General features: G+C 41.0%; 1 protein-coding gene across 2 annotated transcripts in view; it reads left to right on the forward strand.

The window, feature by feature from the left end:
- ACSL1 (acyl-CoA synthetase long chain family member 1) overlaps positions 1 to 26,926 on the forward strand; it is an 86,413-nt gene that overhangs the window by 45,765 nt on the left and 13,722 nt on the right. Inside the window, exons 3-15 of one of the 2 annotated variants that reach the window (XM_075860188.1) lie at positions 216 to 330; positions 2,814 to 2,878; positions 3,130 to 3,231; positions 6,635 to 6,734; positions 7,042 to 7,220; positions 9,232 to 9,264; positions 9,832 to 9,883; positions 11,468 to 11,541; positions 14,733 to 14,810; positions 17,533 to 17,667; positions 17,760 to 17,894; positions 22,586 to 22,681; positions 24,020 to 24,092. In XM_075860188.1, the coding sequence (XP_075716303.1) occupies positions 216 to 330; positions 2,814 to 2,878; positions 3,130 to 3,231; positions 6,635 to 6,734; positions 7,042 to 7,220; positions 9,232 to 9,264; positions 9,832 to 9,883; positions 11,468 to 11,541; positions 14,733 to 14,810; positions 17,533 to 17,667; positions 17,760 to 17,894; positions 22,586 to 22,681; positions 24,020 to 24,092 (1,237 nt within the window). Of the gene's footprint in view, positions 1 to 215; positions 331 to 2,813; positions 2,879 to 3,129; positions 3,232 to 6,634; positions 6,735 to 7,041; positions 7,221 to 9,231; positions 9,265 to 9,831; positions 9,884 to 11,467; positions 11,542 to 14,732; positions 14,811 to 14,869; positions 14,948 to 17,532; positions 17,668 to 17,759; positions 17,895 to 22,585; positions 22,682 to 24,019; positions 24,093 to 26,926 lie in introns of both variants that reach the window. The other variant, XM_075860187.1, reaches the window with a different exon arrangement.

Here is a 26,926-nt window from a genome sequence, read left to right on the forward strand (position 1 = left end):
CAAACACTACAAGTGACAGGTGTCCTGATGCGGTTTGTGTTGCCCTAGGATTAACATGATTTGTGAACATGAATTAGTAATGTTACGATGTACTTGATGTTTGTCGTCTCCTGCCTTAGTTCATTGCAATGTATTTTCTTATTGAAGTTGTCCATTATTTTTTTGCTTGTATATTTTGCTAATCCAATTTTTTATTTTTTTTCTTCTTTGCCCAGGCACATGAAAATGCTCGTAGATCCACTCTGCTGGACAGTGATGAGGTCCTCACTTACTACTATGATGATGTCAGAACAGTATATGAATTGTTTCAAAGGGGATTGAGAGTGTCCGGTAAGACGTTCCCTCTTCGTGTGTTTATGCTTCTAATTGCTTTTATACCTTTTTTGTATTCTACTATGTTCCCCACTAATAGTAGTTTAGTGTTGCAGACTCATTTGACACATTTACTAGTTTTTAGTACTTCTTTTTTTTTTTATTTTTTTTTTTTTTATTATACTTTAATGTCAACCACTACCAAATTAAGAAACTACCACAAAGCATTTCATGGTTTGATTTTGTCATGCTAATAATCTTTATTCATTCTGCATCAACCTCACAGCACCCTGCAATATGAGAAAACACTAAGCATACAAAATAAAATAATCAAGAAAAAACGCCACTTGATAATGAAACCGAAAGATGACCTGGTTTTAGTAATTTTCCTCTAACGGCTTTTCTAGGAAATTGTAATCATCTTCCCAGCATTGCGAAATTGAACAGGACTTTATTATCTCCCCCCCCCCCCCCCCCCTTACTCTAAATGCGATTTTGTGAATTAAAGTGGTTGTCTCATCATGGATATATCAATAGAACTTTGTGTCCTGTTTGCTCTGACAAAATAAGTGACAGGGCGGTTCCCTAGCACCGCTGCCCCTTTATTCTAGCTATGGGTGGGGATCACAGATTTGATTTATTTATTCAAAAAGGTAAATAAAAACATTTGGATCCCCATGACCATAATCTGTAGAGTAAATTTATTAGGTGTGAATGGCCCAAAAAAAAAAAAAAAAAAAATTGTATATACTTACACAATCATTTTATATGTAACCCCTAACGGTGCAAAAAAAAAAATCTACAATTCGTGCATTAAAAAAAGGCCTTATACAGCCACATCTAAAGAAAAAAAATGTACTGCATAATTTAATAGGTTAACCGGCACCTGAAGTATGAAGTGTCTTCTAATAAGAATTAACTCTGTACCCAATAGCAGAAATTATGAAATTGGACCATCGTTAAGGATGCAGCTTTGTTTATGTAGTTGTGTCCATGTTTGATTTATGACTTAGAAATTGGACTAATGCACAATACCCCCTGGGTGTCGTATAGTTGCCATGGCAACTCTACCACTAGTGTGCGGATGCATCTCTCCACGCCCCATGTCTGGGTGAGAGATCACACGTTACCAACAACTTATACTAATCTAATAGTATACCTGCTATATATCTGCTTTGCAATTTACTTACTTAATTTTTGCTGTTCTATTCATGCAAATTCTGTCTGTAGTTACTGCCACTAAGTGTCTCCCTTTCTGTAATCTGCTGTCCACCCCCTATTGTCAAGCAAAATCTATCACTAATTACAGAGCTGAGGAGTCGGACTGCAGGAAATGGGGGGGTGGGTGTCTCTTTACTGGCTGCCCATAGAGGTTTATGGAGAGGGAGGCGGAGCAGGTAGCGAAAGACAGACACATTGCTTCTAGAAGTCTATGGAAAGGGGAGTGAGAGAGAGACACAGAAGCTGCCCATAGAAGCCTACGGAGAGGGGTAGAATGAGCAAAGAGGAGACACACTGTTTGGAAGGTATTATATCTCACCCCAGTGCTGGAGTCTCAGCTACACTGCTCATTGCTGTTGTATAATCTCAAAAAAGATGCTGCAGCTGAGAAGAATATAACAACATTTTTTTTATTTTATTTTTTATATTCAAGATAGAGCAGATTCTCCTCTTCTGTGTGCTGTGCATGAGTAACATGATAGCAGTTAGGCTCTGCCCACTAGCTCAGAGAAAGCTGAGTATTAGACATAGAGATTGCAAAGGGGAAAACCGCTAAAAAAAAATAAATGCAGAATACAAGTCATATAATGGCCAAAAATTGTGTTATTCCTCATGTGCACACATATGACAGCTTATTCTGAAAAGTCAGGTACACTTTAATTTTTATGCTGCTATGTTTGCAAGCATTGCTCTGGCCCTGAGCTCTTGGGGCCAGATTTGAGTAGCCTTACTAGGGTAAGCTTTTGATGCTTGGGGTACACAGTCTAATGGGTTGTTAAAAGTGAACTTCTCCTTCCCCCTCCTAAAGATTTATTTGTAAGTAAAAAAAAATCTGAAATAGGCCGTAGCTGGCCATAGGCATAGATGCCTCCATAACGAGCCTCTGTAAGAATTATTCTGTCTGTCTTGAGATATGAATATTATTTTTAAGCTTGTCCAATGATTTGTCAGATTGCAGCAGGAACACAACATTTGTAAAGACTGTGGGTTAGGCTTCGTTCACGTCGGGGTCCTGTTCTGACGTTCCGTCGGAGCTTTCTGTCAGAACCCTTGCACAACTGAGACAAACGGAAACCATTGGCACCAGATCGGTCACCATTGAAATCAAATGAAACCTACGGTTTCCGTTTTTGTCAGGGCTCCATCCTGAAGGAAAGCTCAGACGGAACGTCCGAATAGAGCCCTGATGCAGGTGTGAAGGAAGCTTTAGCTTTATAAAAAGATGTACAGAAACACAACCGTTATTTACAGTGTAACCGTTATCCTTTTTGCTTTTCTAGATAATGGACCTTGTTTGGGACATAGGAAGCCTAATCAGCCGTATCAGTGGATATCCTTTCAAGAGGTAATGAATGATATAGGCAAATGCGTAGTTTTCACAGCTTCTACACATCAAAGGTGGCCATATAACCATCTAAAGTGTATAATGTCCTGACTTTCCCCCAACGGCAGATGTCATTGGCTTTCAACTTGCCCGATCCTTTTTGTTTGTAAGGAGATACAGCTTACTCCCTTCTCCACAATTTATTTTATTGACTCTCCATATCAACTATACATATGTCTTATGTATTTATATTTTTGTTTTTTTCCCAAAAGGTAGCAGATAGGGCAGAGCATCTAGGGTCTGCCTTGCTGCACAGGGGATGTAAACCAAGTTCTGAACAATTCATTGGCATTTTTGCACAGAACAGGCCAGAGGTAAATTGATTGTACTTTTGTGTTTGCTTTCGTGAGGTTTTAGTATGAAAATGTAGTATTTGGGGAAAATTACCTTGTTTACCATTTGGCTGATTAAACTGAAATATCCCAGACCTGTAGTATAATAATTGTGAACTCCATGCTACAGTATGTTTTTATTGAATGTTATTAGTAACCAGGTAAATATCTTTTCTATATGTTTGCATCCCTCCTAAAATTTCTAAGGCCTCGTTCACATCTGCGTTCGGTATTTCCATTGCTCTGTTGTCATCGGAGCAGAGCAAGGAAAACACTGGATCCATTCCATACGGACTCCATCGGCGCCCGACGGAACTCATTGACTCTGTGTCCATCTTACCGGACAAAATAACGCCGCATTCTGCGCTTTTTGTATGGCATTTTTTACCAGATCTGTCACGGAGGCGTCTAACGCAGCCTCCAACACAGATGTGAACGCAGCCTTAGCATTTGAATGCTTTTGGCTCTTTTCTTTGTGCCGCTAAGTGAAGAAAACAAAATGACAAAATGGTAGTGCTATATATGGGGACTGTAGACAAGGCAATAACTGAGTAAAATATAATGCAAAAAAGACTTTACTGCTCTGTATAATAAGCCAGTATTCTCAGTGGCGGATTAAGTAGACCATGGGCCCTGGGCTGTTACCCAAACTTGGGCCCCCCTTCCTCACCGCCGCCCTGCCGCGCCGTAACTATTTTTAACACTACCTTTTTGGGCAAGCATTAACAGTGTTACGATTTCCCTTGTCACAGCGCGGTGTCCCTACATACTGACAGTATCACACTGTGCAGGGACACAACCTCCTGACAAGGGGAATTGTCTATCAGTCCTGGACTGCAGAAAGACTTTTTGTGAAATACAAGGATTCCTATAATAAAAATGTCAGGAGAGGTGACAGATTCTCTCTAAATCTAGTGACTCACAGGTGACGACGTCTCAGATTCTAGTAGTTTTTTTCCTCTTTTCTTCTCCATCCGGTCCAGCGCTCATGACGACTTCTCCCGGCCATGACTCATTTCTGCAGAATTTGCCACTCAGACGTCTCCTCACTTTTCCAACATTTCCACACCTATAAACGAAAATAAAGTTATCATGGTGCCACATACTGTACCCCTAAATATAATAGCACCAAACACTGCGCCTGAATATAATACCACACACTGTAAAACACCACATACACACAGCCCCCTGTACATAGTGCCACACACAGCCCCTGTAGATATTACACACCCCCATAGATATCGCCATACACAGCCCCCTCTATATATCACACATCCCCCCCCCATAGAGAGCGTTACACACAGCCCCCTATATAGTGCCAAACAGCCCCCCTGTAGAGAGCGCCACACAGCCCTCCCCCTTGTAAATAGCACCAAAAAGCCCCCCCTATAAAGAGCGCCACACACATACCACTGTGGATAGCACTACACAGCCCCCCCCTTGTATATAGTGGCACACAGCGCTCCCCCTTGTATATAGTGGCACACAGCGCTCCCCCTTGTATATAGTGGCACACAGCGCTCCCCCTTGTATATAGTGGCACACAGCGCTCCCCCTTGTATATAGTGGCACACAGCGCTCCCCCTTGTATATAGTGGCACACAGCGCTCCCCCTTGTATATAGTGGCACACAGCGCTCCCCCTTGTATATAGTGGCACACAGCGCTCCCCCTTGTATATAGTGCCACAAGGTTATGTACACATTTAAAAACTTTATATTATAATATATATATATATATATATATATATATATATATATATATATATATATATATATATATATATAGTATGTGTGTGATTGATTGATTGATTTCATTAAAAAATATTTTCACTTTTTGAGATACAGCTGCTTTGTATCCTGTATCCGTCAGGTCAGCAGGACTGACAGGATCAGTGACACGCAGGATCCACCTCAAATCTATCACATCTAAGATTATAATTTAGCGCAGGGCCCGTTTCACTGATCCCGTCAGTCCTGCTGACCTGACGGATACAGGATACAAAGCAGCTGTATCTCAAAAAGTGAAAATATTTTTTAATAAAACGGAATTACAAGTTGCACCAAACACACATTTTTATAAAAAATAAAAAAAAACGACGTGATTTTTGCGACGTTTTTTCCGTAGACAATTGCTATTTTAGAATTTTTATTCATAAAGTTTGAAAATAATAGTAAAAAAATAAGCTTTTTTACGTTTCAGCTATTTTTTTTTTGGTAATAACAGTTTTACCCTAAAATAGACCTTTTATTTGTAATCGTCATTGTTTACCGTAAATTTTAATATATTACATGTCTATATTAGGGTAATTGGGTCAGCGCTAGCGTTACAACAATGTTTGGCGGGGGGGGGGAACGTTTTTATTTTGGGGTGGGTATTTTATGTGTATTTATTATTTCTTTTTTTTTTGCACTTTACTTTACTATTTTTTTTATTACTATGGTCTGTCCCCCAAAGGTCAAAGAAGACCTTTGGGGAACTTTATATATATTTTTTCTTTATTTTACACCAGGTTTTTCCACTGTAACTGGGGCTGCACAGCAGCCCCAGTTACAGGGGAAATCAGCCCTCTCATAGTGACGATTGTCACTAATAGGGCTGTGCTGGGTCTAGTTAGACCCAGCAACAGTCTGTCACTAACGGCACCCAGTGATCATGTGACCAGTCACATGATCACCGGGAGGAATAGAGACAGCGCCGCTGCTGCTGTCTCTATTCCTATACACAGCGTTCATTGAACGCTGTGTAAGAAGACATCGGAGAAGACAGAAGCAGCGAAAGCTGCTTCTATCCTCTCCTCAGGGTCCCCGGCAGTCACTGACAGCCGGAGACCCGACATTCAGCTGCCCGATCGCGCGGGCAGCAAGTTAAAACCCGAGCCGTAGAAAGTCTATGGCTCGGGTTTTAAGGACCCATCCCTGACCGCTGGCCGTAAAAATACAGCCAGCGGTCGGGAACCAGTTGGGTAGGAGGATAACTAACCTCAGCGCCGGTGACCGCCCGGCTCTTCTCTTCTCTTGCAGCTTTGGAGTAACAGAACAGCCGTCCGTCGCTGTTCTGTTACTCAATGGCGCACTTGTCAGGGAGGCGTGTCCTACCCCTTTCCCGGCCAATTCCCTGCTCCTCCCCTCCTCATCTTCGGAAGTTAGCAGCGCTAGCGCGCTGAATAGGTTTGGAAGATGTGCGGTTCGGGCTGCCATGGGCCCCCTGGGAGCCTCGGGCCCCGGGCGGCCGCCCGAATCGCCCATATGATAATCCGCCACTGAGTATTCTGTATAATGTGCAACCTGAAGTTGTACTGACATCTGTCAAGTCCTATATCTTGCCTGTGAGTGTAATTCATGTGAGTAAATCTATATCCGTAAACTCCTTTCCTCTGTTCACAGTGGATAATCGCAGAACTAGGTTGCTACACCTACTCCATGGTGGTTGTGCCGCTCTATGATACCCTTGGAGCTGAAGCGATTACCTACACTATAAATAAAGGTAGTTGAATTTCTGGTTTATCAGGTGGATGACGTACTCTCGATATGTTTATACTAGGTTCAGAGCCATTATATGTGTTCTGTTAGTCTCTATTGTATTCATTTTAATTGGTTATTATAACATCTGTCCTGGCACTTTGTGGCTTCTGCCCCTTTTTGACCTAATACTTATTGAGCTGCGTCATTACTGTGGTTTCGAATATATAAAATTTCTTCTTTACATGTTTTTTGGCTGGATGTTCTAATACCAATAGTGTTGGACTGTAAGACGGTGGTGAACTTATTTTAATGTCTTTTACAATTTCTAGCGGAGATTTCTATTGTGTTCTGTGACAACACTGAAAAAGCAGGGTTACTACTTGACAATGTGGAAAAGGGTGACACTCCGGGCCTTCATACAGTGGTTCTCATGGATCCCTTTGATGAGGAACTGGTGGAGAGGGGCAAGAAGTGCAATGTTGAAGTTATCAGCCTGAGAGACCTAGAAGTCAGTATTGATTTTAAATTACATGTATGGATGTTGTCCCGTTCTTGATCACAGGAACACAGAGGCCTGTCATGATGTTTCTACTGCCCGCCACTTATGATGAGCATACTCCACATATGTTTGTTGGCAACCAGTTAAAGATTATCTGTCACTAGTTTATTAATGTCCTATATTCTAAATAATCTAATAGGCGCTATGATGCTGATAACTATGGTGAACTTTGCAAATACACATTATTTTTCCAAAAACTTTTATACTTTTTTTTCTAAATATGTTAATTTGGCTATACTTGCCAAATGGGAGGTTACTCTTTCGTTCACCTTGGGTGGTGTAATAATTTCTCTGACTGTAATAGTTCTCCTCTTCCCAGTCCAGAACCACAGCCTTATATAGCATACAGCTTCCATTCCCGACTGTTTTCAACTGATGATATCAACGGTTGTTTCACAGCTCGAACTGTGGTTTTTGTGGCATATGAAAGATGAGCCATATCTCTGGCTGTTCTAGGTGGTCCAGCCGGAGATATGGCTATTTGAAGTGTTCTCCCTTCCCTCTAGAATGTCTCTCGTACTGTGTGAAGCAGCTTCATGCTGATAGGACAGCGTCAGAGGCTGTGACGTAGCTCCGCCTCAGGAGAATCGCTGCGGTTACCTCCCACTTGTCTGGTATAGCCTCCTTTTACATATTTAGAAAAAAAAGCTCAACTTTTTTAAAATAACTTTTTGGGACACAGTTTTCACTAGTATCAGTGTGACCGCGTCTATCAGATTAGCTAGGAGATAGGGCATTACTAAACTAGTGACAGAGCCTCTTTAAAGTCCAGTTACAACTTACTCATTTTGTCCATTAGACTGATAAGATTTTGTTGTTCTACCGTCCGATTTCCCTCCAAGGGGAGATCTTGGGAGCTGCAGCTGACCTGGCAGTGTTGGGGTATGTTCACACGCAGTGGTTTGATGTAATTCGGGCGTTTTACGCCTGAAAAAACGCCCCTAATACGCCTACAAACATCTGCCCATTGCTTTCAATGGGAATTACGATGTTCTGTTCCCACAAGACTTTATTTTACGCGTTGCTGTCAAAACACGGCGCGTAAAATGGCGGCTCGTCAAAAGAAGTGCAGGACACTTCTTGGGACGTTTTTGGAGGCGGTTTTCATTGACTCCATTGAAAAACAGCTCCAAAAATGGGCGTAAAAAATGCAGCGAAAAACGCGAGTTTAAGAAAACATCTGAAAATCAGGAGCTGTGTTCACCTGAAGACCGCTCCGTATTTTCAGATGTTTTTGCTCACTTCGTGTGAACATACCCTAAGAAGTATTGGATTGTGAACTAAGCAGCTCTCAGGAAAAGTTCTATGCACTGATCTCTATGAACATACAGTAGAGTAAATGAGTACAGCCAAGTCTGCTTGTACCGTGAGAAAACATAACACTTCAGGTGCCCGGTCTCATAGGATTTTTTTTAAAGGAATTCCCTTTGTAAGGTCTGGTTATGCCAAACAGCCATATGCTAAACAAAAAGTAAAAAGAGTTACTAGTTATCTTGGATATAGCGTAAAAAGCTTAGCTGGCTTATAGCGTGATTTGTGCGTACCTGCGAGGGGGTACACGTGTGAGGACGGGAGCAAGACACATATTCAACCAATGTAAGGATGGGGTGATGTGTATTGATTGCCATAAACGGGGTGATTGTCCAGTCCCCTCGGCATTGAATCTAATTCTTCTAGCAGGAGAAGGAAGGGTTGTGTCCATTAAAACATTTTACACATATTAGAAAATCTTTCGATTTGACTTTTCTAACCGTTAACTTTTTGATTTTTTTTTTCTTCTTTAAAGCGTGACCAAGCTTAGGCACCGTTGTATGAGACTGAAGTTTATCTGGCTATAGACCATTAGTAACATTTTGGGCAGAGTAGGCCCTCTATAGTGTCCGTTTTGTGTGCTGTACTAAGGGTCTTACTTTGACAGAAAATATTCAATATTTTAATTTCCCTTTGTCCCCCAATCCAGGAAGAGGGACGGGCCCATCATGAGAAACCAAAGGTGAGTTGAGTGGTATAGCATTCCATGTATATACTTGTATTTTGTAATCTTGAGTAGATTTATTGATTTTGTTTAGTTGGTTTCCAAGGAAATATTTGATACATATGATAATTTGGAGAGGATACTGTATGCAGTTGTGCTCAGCTTGACCCAATCAAAATAATTTGCGCTAAATATGTTCAAAGCTGGCCATAGTCTCCTGTTAAGTCCCCCATGACTCCAGCGCCAAAGCTCATGTGATCCCCCGCCAGACGTTATTTACATCACATTAGTGATGACGTGCTGCGTCGGCATGTAACCACTTCAGCCACACGCTAGTCCTGTGTAGCATATAATGGCATCATCACTGTAACCAGTGATTGGCTGCAGCAGCCACGCGCTGGTATGGCACTTTTTTTTTTTATTGCTGCTGCCATGTCCGCAGAGACCAGCAGTGAACCGCGGGAGCATCGGCACTGGAGCCGCAAGCAATTTAAAAGGGGAGTATGGGCAGTTTTTTTTACTTTGACACATTCAGTAGTCAAACTTTTGAATCTGATTTACTAAATTTACCTCCATTCTTTTTAGCCTCCAAAGCCAGAAGACCTGGCAGTAGTCTGCTTTACAAGCGGGACAACAGGTACGGATGTGTTCGGTCATGTCGCGTATGCAGTAAACACTTCTTCCCATATACTCAGACTATTACAATTTACACGCGCAATGGGGCAGATTTACTATTGTGGCTGTGACTGCTTTTTGTGGCCAAATGTGGCACATTTTTGGCACACGATATCCCATTTAGTTCAAGCCCTATTTATTCCAAGAATGCGCTGAAAAGAACAGACTTTGTGCTTAGAAAAGGGGATGTGGCTCAGTGGAAAGACGCGTGGCTTAAAATGTGAAGAGGGGGGGGGGGAGAGAGACCCTGAAAATAAACCAACCAAAAGGGGGTTCAAAGAGAAAAATGTCTAGCAAGATGTGCCAAATTTTCCATACGGAATGCACCCATGAGCTAAATTTGGCGTATCTTCTGACTGCCTGGTCTAAACTTGTACTGTCTAAATCTTGACTGCATTAGTAAATCTGCCGCAATGTTCCTCACTGGCTCTTAAACTGTATCACTGTTTTTATTTTAGCACGGATAATTATTTGCGTAAAAACTGTTAAATCTCGGTGGTTAGCACCTTGCCATCTAGAATAATTCTAGATGGCATGACCTGTAGTTATCCGGTATTTTATAAATGTGGCCTCCGTGAAAATATAATTGTAATTTGCATGTTCTTACCTTTTGTATAGGACGCTTCCACCTTATATAATAAGCCAATTAGGTTCAGATGGCGCAGGGGCCTGACTGCAGGAGTAAAACTTGGCAAAAGAAATGGGAGGAGGAAGGAAAGAGCATAGGCTTAAATGTATGCAGCGGAATGACTGAGAATAAAGCCTCATTCACACATTGCAGACTTGGTCGGTATTTTGCATCAGTGTTCTAAAGCCAAAATCAAAGTGGATTCAGACTAAATATCTCCATTATACCCTCCCCCCCCCCCCCTCCATGTTTAGGATCCAGTCCGGGTTCTGGCTTTAAAATACTGATGCTAAATACTTCTCCAATCTGCAGTGTGTGAACGATGTCTAAAGACCGTTCGGACTAACCTCCAAAGTGGCTACTTATGATTGTAACTTTGCCCTCCGTTATAGTATAACAGCGGTTTGCACTCGAGAGCTGTTCTTCTTAACAAGTGAAATAATGTTCAGACTCTCTATATACAGTTTTGTTTTTTGTTTTTTTTATACATATATATATATATATATATATATATATATATATATATATATATATATATATATATTTTATTGAAAAAAGTGTTTAAAGTGGAGTCCGAATTTATTTAGCACCAATATATTTCAATGTGTGTAACTCAGAAATAATACATTTTCATTTACCTGTGCGCTTCAGGTTATGTGTAAGGCTTCGTTAGGGGCATCCGTCGCAGATCCGGCAGGGGTTACCAGAAACAATAGCGCAGCATGCTGCCTGTTGTGTCCAGTAAAATCACAGACAGCCCGACGAAAGCCATTAAAGTCAATGGGTCCAGTTGGCCGCCGGCTGTGTCTGTCGTGCAACGGAACCGTTTCTTCCTTTAGAGCGATAATTATACATAAAATGTTTGACTGGTTTATATATTTCACTAACCTTTTATTTTTTTTTATATCCTTTTGGTAGGAAATCCAAAGGGTGCAATGCTTACTCACAAGAATATTGTGAGCAACGCTGCTTCTTTTCTCAAAGTAACGGAGGTAATTGTTCGTGTGTTTTCTGTTCAGCATTATATTTGTGGGGGTGGTGTATGCGTGTGTTTACTAATGTGGTTTATAATATTGCATGCACTTGAATTACATCTGCTGTAAACTTAAAGGGGAACTCCCATCGTAAACGTTTATAGCCTATCCACAGGATATGTCATAAATGCCTGATCGGTGCGAGGATACCGCGGCGATGTACTGATTTTCTTGCTGAAGATCTTACCAGTTAAATTTATGGATAATCCGACGGAGAAGAGAACATGCATTTATAACTTAAAAACACAAAAAAGTCTTTCCACGATTTGATAGACCATTTTATCTTTTCAACCTAATCCGCTATGTAAATTCACTTTACGTAAGGCTGGGTTTACACAGGCGTGTGCGTTTCGCGCACGCAAAAAATGCGGTGTTTTGTGTGCGCAAAAGGCACTTAATAGCTCCGTGTGTCAGCCCCGTATGATGTGCGGCTGCGTGATTTTCTCGCAGCTGCCATCATTATGACACTGTTTGGATGTTTGTAAACCGAAAAGCACGTAGTGCTTTTCTGTTTACATTCAACCTTTTCAGTGCTGTTGCGCGAATCACGCTTGTCCCACGGAAGTGCTTCCGTGTGACATGCGTGGTTTTCACGCACCCATTGACTTCAATGGGTGCGTGATGCGTGAACAACGCACAAATATAGGACATGTCGTGAGTTTTTCGCAGCGGACTCACGCTGCGCAAAACTCACGGACTGTCTGTACTGCCCCATAGACTAACATAGATCCGTACAACACGCGTGAAAATCACGCGCGTTGCACAGACGTAATACACGTTCGTGTAAACAAGCCCTTAGTCAGTACTTGGGTAAGAACGACGGACTGAAGTATGGTTGTGTAGCTTTCTGCAAAATGAAGCCATTGTTGACTATTAATCCGGAGTCCATATCTCAAGATCTGCTTCACTTCTGATTATTAATAGGGTTAAGAGGGGCCAATACAATAAGGCCTTGTTCACAAAGTGCAGATTTGCTGCCGATTTTGCATGCATTTGTTAAGCCAGAATTGGTTTCAGGAGAGCAGACCTAAAACACCTTCTTTTTATATATTTCTTCTGTTAAAGTTCCGTTACTAGTTTTGGCTTAAAAAAAAAGAATAAAAAATTGCATTTAGGATCCGGTCTAAGCTGGGTCTGTGTTAGCTTATCCCCTTGATCGGCGTTACTATTTTCTGTACGTCCTGCACTTTTCCTTCAATTGAGTGTTTGGAAAATGTAATAAAATAGTTAAAAAAAAAAAAAAGTCAAAAAAAAACGTAAAGTCGCTACGTTTTTTGGGGGGGAGTGGTGGCAAATAAGGTGTGTGACAAAATTTGTCTTTTTTTTCCCCTCCACAATTTGGGGTCACAGACCTTAATAAATTTCCCCCTTGAGAAGAGAAAACGACATAGGTCTTGGCTGCATTATTCATCATTCTCACATGCAGCCTGTTGTGTGAATCATGAGTCATTCATTTGTTAGTTTTATTTTTATGGAAGGGAATTTCCCTTTGCATGAAAGAGGTCACATTCTTTTATCTCATTTTATTTAACTCTATCCGCTAAGATTTGGTTGTGCATCTTATTTAAATATATGGATAGACACATATTTAACCCTTTAGGTTGAATTCACATGCGATTTTGTTGCAGAAATTCCTGCTACTGTCCCGATCATCTGAATAGGACTTACAGGAAGCCATGCACCTGCTGCAGAATCCATCCCATTCAGATGTATGGAACGGATTTTCAATTAAAGAAATTCTGCAACAAATCTGCTGCATGTGTATTCTCCTTTACCGGCTAGTATCTGGTTGTGTATCTTGAGATAGAGAGAAATGTATCTGATATGTTTTAAAAAATTTTAATAGGAGATCCAGATTACATATAGCACCCAATGAACAGCTTTCCAAACTCCTAAAAAGTGACCACAAGAATGTGTTCTAGGTTAAAGGGGTTTTCCCATCTCTGTTATTTATGGCCTATCTGCCGGATACGCCATAAGTGTCCAATAGATGAGGGTCTTAAAGGAGGGACCCGCATCAATCTCTAGAATGGGAACCACTGTCCTGCCTGCCGCTGGGCTCTGGCCACTTATGAGATGGCTGGGTTTTCCGGAAACAGCTGAATGCATTTTGCTCCGTTTTCAGAACTCTCTCTTATTCACCTCTTAAGAGTTACGGAAATAGCTTAGCACAGCGAGCTACGCTGATTCTAGAGCTACGGAAACCTCATAGCTCGCTGCGCCATTCTGTTTATTATTCCTCATGCACACGACAGCGTTCCGGTCTGCAATACTATCTGCAATTGCGGATAGCATAGGACATATTCTATCCTATGGGCCCATACACACGACCGTGGTTTTCACCATCTGTGCATTGCCCGGACTGCAACAAAAAAAAATAGGACGACTCCTTTTACAGGCCACATTTGCGGCCCTGTTAGTCAATGCACATCATGTGTGTGTGCATGGTTCTTGATTGTGGACGGCCCACGGATGACTGCTCGGGCCGTTCGTGCCGCAATGACGGACCGTGCACACATCTACGATAGAAGCAAATGGGAGTAAGGCCTCGTGCACACTATGGTAGTTCTGGAAACCGCGTAGAATGGCAAGCTTTGCGGTTTCTGGAAAATCCGGTCACTTCGTAAGGCCAAAGCCCAGCGGCAAAAGGTAGGACGGGAGGGTCAAGGAGCCTGGTTTTGAAGAAACAGTGCCGGACCCACATCTATCAGACATAAGACAGAATACCCTTATAAGCAACTGCACTCGGACAATCCGCACCTCTCCATTCTCTGACTCCATTACAAGATGGCTGTTGTGGGGAAGACTGTGCGATATAGTTTAGCCTACCGTGTGTGATCTCCTACGGATTCCTCAATGAGCATTGTGGGGAATGTGCAGAGGGTGGAATAGCACTACTGTCTTATAGATTTAAACAGATTTATCTTGTGATCTTGTCTTTTCAATGTAATCTGTCAGCAGAGCAATATGTCTGTCGCCTTTTCTCTTTAGTTAGCTTGGTGGATAGTGCAAAAGTGGTGTTTTTTTTCCTTTTTTCTGTTCCTCTGGAATCGGTGCATACTATCAACTAATCCTTTTACTAACCCAATGTGGTTTTAATTTTGGTTAATTGAGAAATCTTTGGTGTGCTGTTTCCTTCTGCTGTCCAGGACTTGGCGTTTCCCTCTACTCAAGATGTTCTCATCTCTTTCTTGCCGCTGGCGCATATGTTTGAGAGAGTTGTGGAGGTAGGCACAAGGCCGGGTGTATGTTTTATGTGCTCAGCACTTTTTATCCTATTTTCCAGAGCATACTTACTTTCAACGCCAGTGATATACACATTTCCTATTTGCCTCTCGCACACATGTTTGAAAGAATGGTACAGGTAAGATTATTTGTAGTCTCTTTTGTGGATGCACCTATAGCATAGACATAGGAGGTAGTAAGTAGATGCCATCGTATTTAAATATTCATGTGTAAGAACAATGGTGGACATATGAACATAAAGCCCTTTCATAGGTCCTCTCGGTTTTGTACTATTCTTTAACGAATCCGGGTTAACGACAAATTAACATGTCGTCCATTTATAGTACATTACAGATTTAGCTATAGAGGGCCCTGGGAGTAGGACACCCACTAGATTGAAATTTACATATGAATACACTTGAGTATTATATTTGGACTTGTATTAATGTGTTAATTAAGCCACGAGTACTGTTGGAGTGAGTGGAGGACACCCGAAAGCAACAAGGTGATGGAGAAAGGGGCGCTAGATAATTTACCTAATGTTCTCCGATGTACTGGAGTAACTTGAGTTGACTTGTCAGAAACTGAAGGTCGTCCTTCATTCTGGCAGCGTATTCAATCAATACCAAAGTGACTGTTTTACCATCCGTTCCTGAGAAGTTAATTTAAAAGTGACAACCAATATGGCTGCACCTCCTTGGCTACATTGTAACTCCTGATTTCTTAATATATAGCAATTGCACATTGGATATTACATCGGTGTTATATTGCTCAAGTTTTAGATCTTCATTAGAAATCTGACCTTCAATCACACCCATGCACTTCTGTGAAGATGCAATAATAATAATCTAAATATTTATGCGATTAAGGCCGCTCCACGCCAAGATATACAGCTACTACTTAACGCTTGCTTCGATTTGTTTAATAAGAAACAGGTAAAGTGAGTATTTTGCAAGAGTTGGGTTGTCTGACTTACAGGTAGAAACGTTCATCTCCTTACTATATGGGAACATGTCTGTGCTCCTGCTTTTCCTCCTGCTTTTTCATTTTAATGTATGGCCGGTGTCCTCCCTCATGAAAATATACAGTGTATATATTGTTTTCCGAATTTCGTATGTGAATTAGTACTGCAATATATTTAAAGCACAGCTACAGAGGGTCTGTCACCAGATTATAAGTGCCCTGTCTCCTACAAAATCTGATCGGTGCTGTAATGTAGATAACGGCAGTGGTTTTTATTTTGAAAAATGATTATTTTTGACCAAGTTATAAACCATTTTAGATTTCTGCTAATTAGTTTCCTAATGACCAACTGGGCAGGTTTTTACTTTTTACCAAGTGGGCGTTGTAAAGAGAAGTGTGTGACGCTGACCAATCAGTGACCTACACTTCTTATTGTTCCAGCCCAGCTTCTTTCACTGCACAATCACACTGTAACAATGGGCTGGAACAATGAAGTGTATGACGCTGATTGGTCAGCGTCATACATTACTCTGTACAACGCCCACTTGGTAAAAAAGTAAAAACACGCCCAGTTGTCTATTAAGAAACTAATTAGCATAAAGCTAAAATGGTTTATGACTTGGTCAAAAATTATCGTTTTTCAAAATAAAAACCACTGTTTACATTACAGCGCCGATCACATTATGTAGGAGATAGGGCACTTATAATCTGGTGACAGAGCCTCTTTAAGTTAAAGGATAACAGGGTTTCTTTACACTCACATGTATGTACCTAGTTCTATTTCACTTTCTTATAGCTTCAATAAGCAGTAGTAGTATGGCCACTAAGAGCTGGCCAGATGTCCCAGTATAAAACTCGCCTGAATCAATGTGGGGGTGGTATACTGGTGTCTCCCGAGTTGTGGACCCCAGATCAGTAATATTTATGTAGTAGATTTACGTTAAAGGCTAAGTAAAACTTTTGAAAGTGAGTTATTTTTATTTTTTTAATAAAAATGTCTATGTGTTGCGCAACTTTCACATTTTAGTTTTTATTAAATTCTTTTTACTTTTTGAGATACAGCTGCTTTGTATCCTGTATACAGAGCAGCTGTATCGTGCGCTGAATCCTGTATGCGTCAGGTCAGCGGCACCGACTGGTTCAGTGAAAGCTCATAACGGATTCAGGTCTTAGTGAACGATATTGCTGCTCTCTATACAGGATACAGAGGAGCTGTATCTCTTAAGTAAAAAAACTTTTTAATAAAAACGAATTATAAAGATGCACACAACATACTGACCTTTTTTATATATATATATATATATATATATATATATATATATATATATATATATAAAACATATATATATAAAACCTTTTGAAGGTGTACATGGCCTTTAAAGGGGTTTTCAGGATTCGAAAAACAAATTTTTCTGAAAGAGATCCAATCTTGTCCATGGGTTGTGCTTGATATCGGCCCATTGACCCAAGAGTGTATCAGGTTGTGTCAAGGGGGCTAAGTGGGCCTTCACTTATTTTTATTTTATTTTTTGGAAGCAATAAGCTGGCTACCATGTAAGGGCCATCGTTCATAAGGCATTATAATATTTATCATGTACAGTACATGGCATAAGTACCCTAGACATATATATTTATTTTTACAATTGCCTAAAGGAATCCTATTGGTATTGTGCATAAAACATTACCTTTATTATATTAAGAGCAATGTGATGGGTAATATTTGTTGAACCATAAAACAACTCTAAATTGTCATGTTTTCAGTGTGTAGTACTTTGCCACGGAGCAAGAATAGGCTTCTTCCAAGGAGATATTCGATTGTTAATGGATGACTTGAAAGTTTTGCAACCCACTATTTTCCCAGTGGTTCCCCGTCTGTTGAATAGGATGTTTGACCGGGTAAATATTTTAATATTCATACACATCTTGCATTTTTATTTTGTTTGCCACTTCGGTATATAGCACTACTTTTTCATTTTTCTTACATACAGATCTTCGGACAAGCAAATACTTCTTTAAAGCGCTGGCTGTTAGAATTTGCTTCCAAAAGAAAAGAGGCAGAACTCCGTAGTGGAATTATCCGAAAGGATAGTGTTTGGGACAAACTCATATTTCAAAAAGTTCAGGTAGGAACATTATACAAAATGTGAGGTCTCTTTAATGTAAAGTCTTTCCTGATTGACCTTGAGGCCAAGGCGGGGATGTTGTGCTTTGATGTCAGGATCAGGTTACTACAGGTAGTTTAGGGTTTCCTGCAGGGCGAGGCATGTGTATTAAAGGATTATTTTTGTTTTTAATACACCTGCTAGTATAAAGATTTAGAAGACTTGGGAGGCGGATTATGTTTATGTATTCAAGCAAAAGTAACTCGCATATGCTCCAGTGCACTGCCAGTTCTTCATAAATAAAGTTCTAAAGGCTGAGACTCCACTACTATCCAAATCAAATGGAAAGTTGATTATAGAGGCTCTGTCACCACATTATAAGTGCCCTGTCTCCTACATAAGGAGATCGGCGCTGTAATGTAGGTGACAGTAGTGCTTTTTAGTTAAAAAAAGATCTATTTTTACCACTTTATTAGCGTTTATAGATTTATGCTAATGAGTTGCTTAATGCTCAAGTGGGCGTAGTTTTACTTTAGACCAAGTGGGCGTTGTACAGGGGAGTGTATGACGCTGACCAATCAGCATCATGCACTCCTCTCCATTCATTTACACAGTGCATAGAGATCCTGTTAGATCCTTATGTGCTGTGTTATACTAACACATTAACAATACTGAAGTGTTTAGACCGTGAATAGACATTCCACGGGATGTCTATTCACAATCTCTGCACTTTGTTACTGTTTCTATGGTAGTTACAGCCGAGGAAGCGAGATCTCGTTGTAACCTGTCATTTACCGCGTAATCTCGCGAGATTACGCGTCCTCTGCTGTAACTACCACAGACAGAGTAACGAAGTGCAGAGATTGTGAATAGACATCCCGTGGAATGTCTCTTCACGGTCTAAACACTTCAGTATTGTTAATGTGTAAGTATAAGACCGCACATAAGGATCTAACAGGATCCCTATGCGCTGTGTAAATTAATGTAGAGGAGTGCATGATGCTGATTGGTCAGCGTCATACACTCCCCTGTACAACGCCCACTTGGTCTAAAGTGAAAATACGCCCACTTGGGCATTAAGCAACTCATTAGCATAAATCTAAAATCGCTAATAAAGTGGTAAAAATAGATCGTTTCTTTAAATAAAAAGCATTACTGTCACCTAATATTATAGCGCCCATCTCCTTATGTAGGAGATAGGGCACTTATAATGTGGTGACAGAGCCTCTTTAAATTATAATGCATGGATGCCAAATGTTTGCGAAGCGGCCCACCTATATCAAAATCCAGGGACAACGCAGTAAAAAACATATTTGATTTAGGTTGCTTTTCAGCTGTGCGTTGCCTCCATTCCTCCCCCCCCCCCCCCCCCCCGTTTGCTTCCTAATCTCAAAATTAGAAAACTTCCTAAATAGTCTTCCAAATTTTCTACCATTTTGTTGCTGTAGAGTCTGTGCAGCTCCTGTACATAGCTGGCTGTTGTGCTGTTTCAGACCTATATTACGTAAGCCAGGAGCGGTCGGCAACTATTTGGTATTTGTAGTACGGTGCTGTGAGGGTATGCTGGCATATCCTGTGAGGATATGGTGGGATTTGTAGTGCTGTAGGGCCATGGTGGGATGTGGGGCGGAGTGAAGTGCACTGATCTGTAGCCTACTCGTGATCTTGGATGACTCTTGTACTTTAGGAAGGGTTTACAATGTTATCTATTACAGCACAAACTTCTGAACTCCAAGCCGCTCTATAGTAAACGCTGATCTAGAGCGTTAGATAGCAGGGGGCCATGTACTGACTTGAGCGCTGCTGCAGTATACTCTGTAGGGAAGAAGGGAGCTTTTTCTAAACATGAGATCTAAAAAAAAAAAATCAATATAGCCTAGAGAGTAGGCTGAATCAACAACTGAGCTACGCACCCCGGCAGCAGTATTGCGCCAATTCTGCTGTTGCATTTGGTCTAATAGTGTGTGGAAGGCGCAGGCACTTCTAATCCGTTCACTGCGGGAGGTCTCTTGCCATCGTTGGGCAAAATAAAATTGATTTCACGATTCTGTTCAGTAACAATCGTCAGGCCCTCAAATAGCAAATTCATTTGATTAATGTAATTTAAAAAAAACAAAAACATTTTTTTGGACTTGTCCATAGCCTTAAAGGGAATGTGTCACTAGAAAAAAATTTTTTATTTTTTTTAGTTAAACAGTTAGTGTATAAGTGATTAAACATTGTTCTAATTTTTTTAATTTTTTCACGAGTCAGGAAATATTATAAATTAGATTCTAATTTATAACATTTCCCAGTGCTGGTCACTAGATGGAGCAATTCCCCAAATTGCAGCATTGGCATGTGGTAAAGTGCCAGGAGAAAGGAGGGGATTGAACGGTCAAACCTCCTACACTGTGTCGCCATTTTTTGAGCTAACACACAGTGTAGTAGGTTTACATACAGTAGTAAACACACAGTAAAACACGTACATACACAGACCTAACTTACCTGCTCCTGCCGCCGCCGCTCCCTCCGGTCCGTCCGCTCCGTCTGCTCCCTCCGCTCCAAGTGCACAAGTCCGGAAGCCACGACCGGAAGTAGTAATCTTACTGTCCGGCCACAGCTTCCGGTCCACAATAAAATGGCGCCGGACGTCGCTCGGCCGAAGACCTTCAATTTGGACTGTGTGGGAGCGGCGCATGCGCCGTTCCCACACAGACGGCGTACAGCATAGTGGATGGAACGGGCCCCGTTCGCATTCACTATGGGGCTGTATGTGCCGTATTCCATGTCTGTATGTGTCGTTAATCGACACATACAGAGATGGAAAAAAAAATGCCAGCGCCCATAGACAAAGTTTAAAAAATAAAAGTAAAACACAAACGCACAAATAATTTTTTTTTTTAAATAAAACACTAAAAGCAAATTGATATAAAAAATTATTTTTTCATGACACTGGTCCTTTAACCCCTTAACGACCGCCTACCGTCTTTTGACGGCAGGCGGTGCATGTGCTTAGTCTACAGCGACGTCTTTTGGCGTCTCTAGAAGAGGCTGATTAATGCTCATTCTCTAAGCAGGAGCTGTAAATTACAGCTCCTGAACTTAGAGCAGCCTCCTGAACACAGCTGTAATCGGAAAACATTCCGACCCCAGCTGTTTAACCCTTTTGAGCACAGTGGTACTTGACCGCGGCATGATCAAAAGAAACGCCTCTTTGATCGGAAACCTGGTGACACGATCAAAGATCAGGGGAATCTCTCTGCAGTCCGCCCTGGGGACCTAGAAAGGACCACAGGGCTGTCTGTTCAGTATGCCTGCTGTTAGGGCACACTATGTCAGTGACACAGTATAATGTATTGGCATACAAGAGTTTGCTAATACATTATAAATAAAAAAGTTGTAAAGAAAGTTATCCCTTAATGGGATTAAAAAAAAATAACAAATTAAAAAAAAAGTATTTGGCATAAGATATATTTTATTGCTCATACATTAAATAAAAGCAAAAAACCTACACATATTAGGTATCTACACTACCGTAATAACCTGAAGAATTTATTTAAGGCCTTATTCACATGGTGTGTTTTTGCTGCGTCTTACGTCCAGAAAAAAGCGTCTAACATATTGACATCAATGGAAAAACGCATTGTAGTGCATACGACGCATTTTTTTACGCGCGTGTTTAAAAACACGGTGTAAAAAAAAAAACAACTTCCGATCAATTCCTGGCATGTAAAACGTGCCTAATTCCCATAGTCAATGGGAGTCCTAATTACGTGCCCAAAACGTGTCAAACGCCTGTGCTTTAAAAAGCGCTTCGCAAAAACGCTAGCATTTTTGACGCGTTTACAGCTTTGTTTTTTTTTTCTTTTTAGCACCGTGTGAATGAATCCCTCATGCACGCAGCCCTGACCGTAATCCGACAGCCGCAGCCCGCATTTTCGGCCCGTTCTTTCATACAAAGTATGGGTGCACGGCCTGTAAAATACAAAAATAGGACATGCTCCATAATTCCCGGTATAGTTCTACGGCACGGACACCTATCCGTAGCGATACAGAAAGGTGTCTACGGCTAATACAACTGAATGGGTCCGTAATTGCGGACCGTATTACGGTCCGCAATTACGGAGATTTCTTAACGGTCGTGTGCATGGGGCCTTACAGGTTATTTCGTGTGAAATGTGAACGGGATAAAAAAATAAACAAAAAAATAATGCCGAGAATCGCTTCCTCCTATATTCACGCCATAAAAATTTGTTTATATAACTTAAGAGGGGATTTTTTTTTTCTACACCTGAACTGCACAAAAAAAAAACATTTATATAGCATAAAACAAGTCCTCATATAGCCATGACAATGAAAAAATAGAAAAGTTATGGCTGCTGAAAGCAGAGGCAAAAACTGAAAAAATGTAGCTGGTCACTAAGGCCTTATCAGGTCCGGTCATTAAGGAGTAAAAGTGCGTGTTGTGGTTGTTTATGGTGTTTTGCTTGGTTCGTCATAAAGGCGGGCTGAAACCTCACAAATGTTCTATTTCTGGATTACAACATGTGGGACTAAATCTAGTATATAGTGGATTCTCCTGATGCCTTTATTATTGGATCCATAGTTTACGCATTCGTAGGTCACCATCTCTTTTTTTTACGATTTGTTGGCAGCACTGATATGGTTTTAAGGTTTGTTACATATTTATTTCTGCATTCTAATTTTCTGTTATTGCCCCTCACTTGTAGGACAGTCTTGGGGGAAAAGTACGACTAATGATAACTGGTGCAGCTCCAGTTTCCCCTACTGTGCTAACGTTCTTAAGGGCGGCTCTTGGCTGTCAGGTGGGTGCTTACAAGTTTAATCTTAATATAGCAGTGTCTATAAATGTATCTTGTAATGGTAATAAATATGATTATTTCAGTGATCGAATAAAAGAAGTCACTTAAGGCCTTATTCACACAAACTTTTTTTTCTCGTAAGTGCTATCCGTTTTAACAATGCAATTAAATGGGGCTATTAACGCACCCGTTTCTTTGCATGGAGTGCTTGTCCGTTGACCGTAACCGCATGCCCTCTCCTCTAATGGGAGAGTCTGGTCCGCAAAAACAGACCATTAAAGTCACATCCGTGTCCTGTGATTTGTTTCACGGATCGGCTGCTAAGAAATGCAGTATAATAGAGGAAATCCATAGAGTTCTTGCAGAGGAGAAAAACGGACGACACACGGAAACATCACGGACATTCATATGCATGAAAAAGGGTAATTTTTTATTTTTTTTTAGCAGATGCAAATCTGACACGTGTGAGAGGCCGAAGTGTTTAGAAAACCTTGGCACCAGGGTTGCTAACAGTCTGTATATTCATGTACAGCCTGTAAAAATCGAACTTTTTTTAAACATTTTTTTCTTCTTTCCCAGTGTTTGCAGAGGCGTAACTTGGAGCTCTTGGGTCCCATTGCAAAATCTGTAACTGGGCCCCCACATAGCTTCTTTTTTTTTTTTTTTTTTTTATAATACTGGTGTCTTAGTTTGCAGAAGGGCTTTTGAGCTACCTTGGGCCCCATGCTGTCCATAATTTTGCAGGTTATTTTGCTTGAGGTGGTTGTTCTCCTGATTTTACAGTTCACAGTAAATGCTGCTTGTGTTCTAAGGCTTTGTTCACATCAGTGTTGGAGTTTGACAGGAAAAATAGCGCTGCATAAAGACACACCACTCCTAATCTGATTCATTTTGACTTTACAGTTTGGCTGTAAAAATGTCTGTCCATGATTTTTGGATAAATTGTTGAAAAAAAGAAATCTGGTCGACAACCCTGCATGGTAATTTAACTGTAGATTTAAGAGTTTCTATTGGTTTATTGACTACTCAATCCTTTCAAAATTCAGTCCCCTGGATTTTGGGGACTGCAGTTACAGGATCCTACTATATTCTAGACTAGGACCTCTATACCGTATTCTTCATGGACGTGCTGCATACACCCAGCTTTATGTATACAGTAGATCCATATAGTTGCCTTAATTGGATCATATCCATTGGTATTTGGACCACATATCCGATTATCTTTGGATTTCTTGATGATGGATTTTTTTGTTTTCTCTCCTGTTTACATTCGCCATACAAATTGCCTGTTCCATATTTATTGTACCTTCACATGACAATCTTGTTTTCTTTCCCTATCAGTTCTATGAAGGTTATGGTCAGACTGAATGCACTGCTGGTTGTTCACTGACCATTCCCGGGGACTGGACAGCAGGTAGGAAATGTCCATCTCTGGTGTTTTATAGATGACTAGAAAAAGTACCCGGCCTGTGTATAATATGTCTGTCTGTGTTCATTCGAATCGTTCTAAGGCTTCCCAGGAGGCCAATCCATCCCTCGTATTTTCTTGTTTTACAGGGAAATCGCTAGTAGCCCTGTATATCCCGGCAGTTACACACTGTTTGTTTCAATTTTAACTAAATACCGAACCGCTAATCTGGTAGGAAATAGAGTCATAAAACTGTGACCGAGCCTGTTGACTAACATTGGCAGTTTTATTACCAGTCATAATTGAAAACTGCATCATGCATGAAAGCCCACTCATTACCACGCTGAATATGATGTGCTCTATCAGCCTGCTGACTAGCCTGGGTTCGGGCAGGAGTCTCTGCGCTTCTGAGAGCCACGTGTCTGATCTGTTGCTGAGAGAGCCCGAGTTTGCCGAGGAGTTTCAGCAGCTTGAGCAGCAGTATGACGCATTTGATAAGCTTGCAGTTGGGCAAGAGGAGTCTCTGTCAGGAGGAAAGCTGCATTACTAACTGCAATCAGTAATGTGATTGGTTGCTATGGGTAACCCGCTCCCCTGTATCTTCCCATCTAGGATTATCTTGTAAAGTGCACTACCTGCTACTGCCAGTTAAAAACATCTTTACTATAAAAGCAAATGTCTGTATTCGCTTTTATAGTATTGGATCGTGATCATGTGATGTCTGATAACAGAGCAACAGCGAGGTCAGGACTTTACCAAAACCTTCCTGAACACCCGATGTACCTGTGTGCCAAGTTTGGGGTCAAATAGTTCAGCTGTTTGGATGCCTATAGAGAAAGACAGGCATTCAATATAATGGCTGATAACAGAAAACAACGGCAAGACTGGCTCATTTACGAAAATCTTCCCGGACACCCGATGTACCTGTGTGTCAAATGGTTTCAGGAGTTTGGATGCCTATAGAGGACAGACAAACAGACATTCACTTTTATAATATAAAATAGCAGAGTTACCCGGCTTCACACTGGTGTGTGTAAAAACTTCATTTCCTACTGATATGAAGCTGACATGTCCAAGTTCAGGGTTCATTTTTGGAGGCGCGACTGGTCTGAAAGGGTTTCAATTAATGAGAACGCTGAAATCCGCAAGCTTGGTTCTCTTGAGGTTTCAGCAGCTCAGGCAGCAGTTGTGCACTTTGCCACAGGAGTCGTACATATAAGTGCAGGGTTCCTTTTTAAAGGCATGACTGGTATTGATAGGGTTTCAATTCATGAGAATGCTCCAATCCAGTATAGGTACAGTTAGTTTACAGCGAGCAACATGTCGAGTAAAGAAAAATGGTTTGGTTGTTATGGAAACCTGGTATAAAACTGTGTGTGAGTGAGGCTAAGAATGAAGGACCTTCGAGCTTCTATTGGCTAATACAGGTCATCTGATGTGATATGGAGGAAGGTCCTTGATGTGAAAGCCAGTGGTGCCATATTTGCTTTTATGAATATGTCGAACGGTAGGTCCTAGAGAGCTGAAATCTGGTCTAAACCTTTGGAAGCGCGTGATTTACTTATGTGACAAATTTGGTGCAGATTGGTCCAGTCGTTTGGCCATGCATAAAGAACAGACTACAGAAATACATATTTAGATAGATATAGAGATTAAATGTGTTCAATATTTGTAGCGTATACCATTCCCTGTGAACCCCTGTGTATCCTTTGTCAACCATACAGCACCACATTTAGGATAGGGATACACAGCGACTTTGGTCATGACACAGGTTGGCTGTCCAAAGATCGCGGTGTCGCACTGCCGCCTTCGCAGGTAATGAAAGTGAATGGGGATGCTTCATTACCTTCGATGCACGCAGCGCAACACAGCCATCTGTGGCCGTGCGACAAGTGTTGTGGCTAGAGTTGCTGTGTAACACTAGCATTACCGCTATATGGGTTTAAAATAGTAATTTCATAGAAGACATTCAGGTTTCCAGAGAAGGTGAACCCACACTCCAATGTTCTGTTGAGGATGCTGTATTAATATGCAACATTCCGGGAAAAGTGAAAGCCTCCAATCTGGTTTTCTTTATTCTCCTCGTCAGACTTTCCTTGTACGTGCACACGATATCGACTTTTAGGGATTATTAACACAGGTCTCATTAGCAGTGAGATTTCATATGGGCAGCGTTAACTATGAGCTTTGTATCTGAATTCAGGGAACCGATTGTCTTTGCTTTCAGTATGATCTATAAAACACATTCATTACAAATAACCCACGTTTGTATAAATGGGTAAATATAGATTTTAGTCCTTCAGTTATAAACTTCGTTTTACTTATGCAAGCACTGAGATCAAGGTTATCTGATACCCACTTATACTCTTCTGTATAGCATTGTCTTTGAAGATCCAGTGCTGACGTTGGCTTCTTTAGTTAACCGTATCCTGAACATCTATCTACTACTGCGCTCCATTAAGGGTGAACATGTAGCAGTTCCAAAAATCGAGGCAAAGCCCCACAACAAAACAGTGACACAGTCGCCTCACTCTTACACTTCAATAAAAAAAAATGTGGATAAATCCGAAATGTAACTTTGCAAAATAGGACGAAAACTCTCTTCAGTGCCCTAAAGAATCCCTACCAGCTGGATCACTCCAAGGAGAATCTAACTTCTTAGAGGCAATACATATTCCTTTAAAAGATTGTTTATCTAGAAGATGCCACTTTGAGCCTTAGGCTATGTTCACACTGGGTATTTTGCCGAGTTTTTTGACGCGGAAACTGCGTCGCAAAACTCGGCAGAAACGGCCCGAGAACGCCTCCCATTGATTTCAATGGGAGGCGTCGGCGTCTTT

This window comes from Rhinoderma darwinii, chromosome 1 (genome assembly GCF_050947455.1).
Source record: "Rhinoderma darwinii isolate aRhiDar2 chromosome 1, aRhiDar2.hap1, whole genome shotgun sequence".
Lineage (NCBI taxonomy): Eukaryota > Metazoa > Chordata > Amphibia > Anura > Rhinodermatidae > Rhinoderma > Rhinoderma darwinii.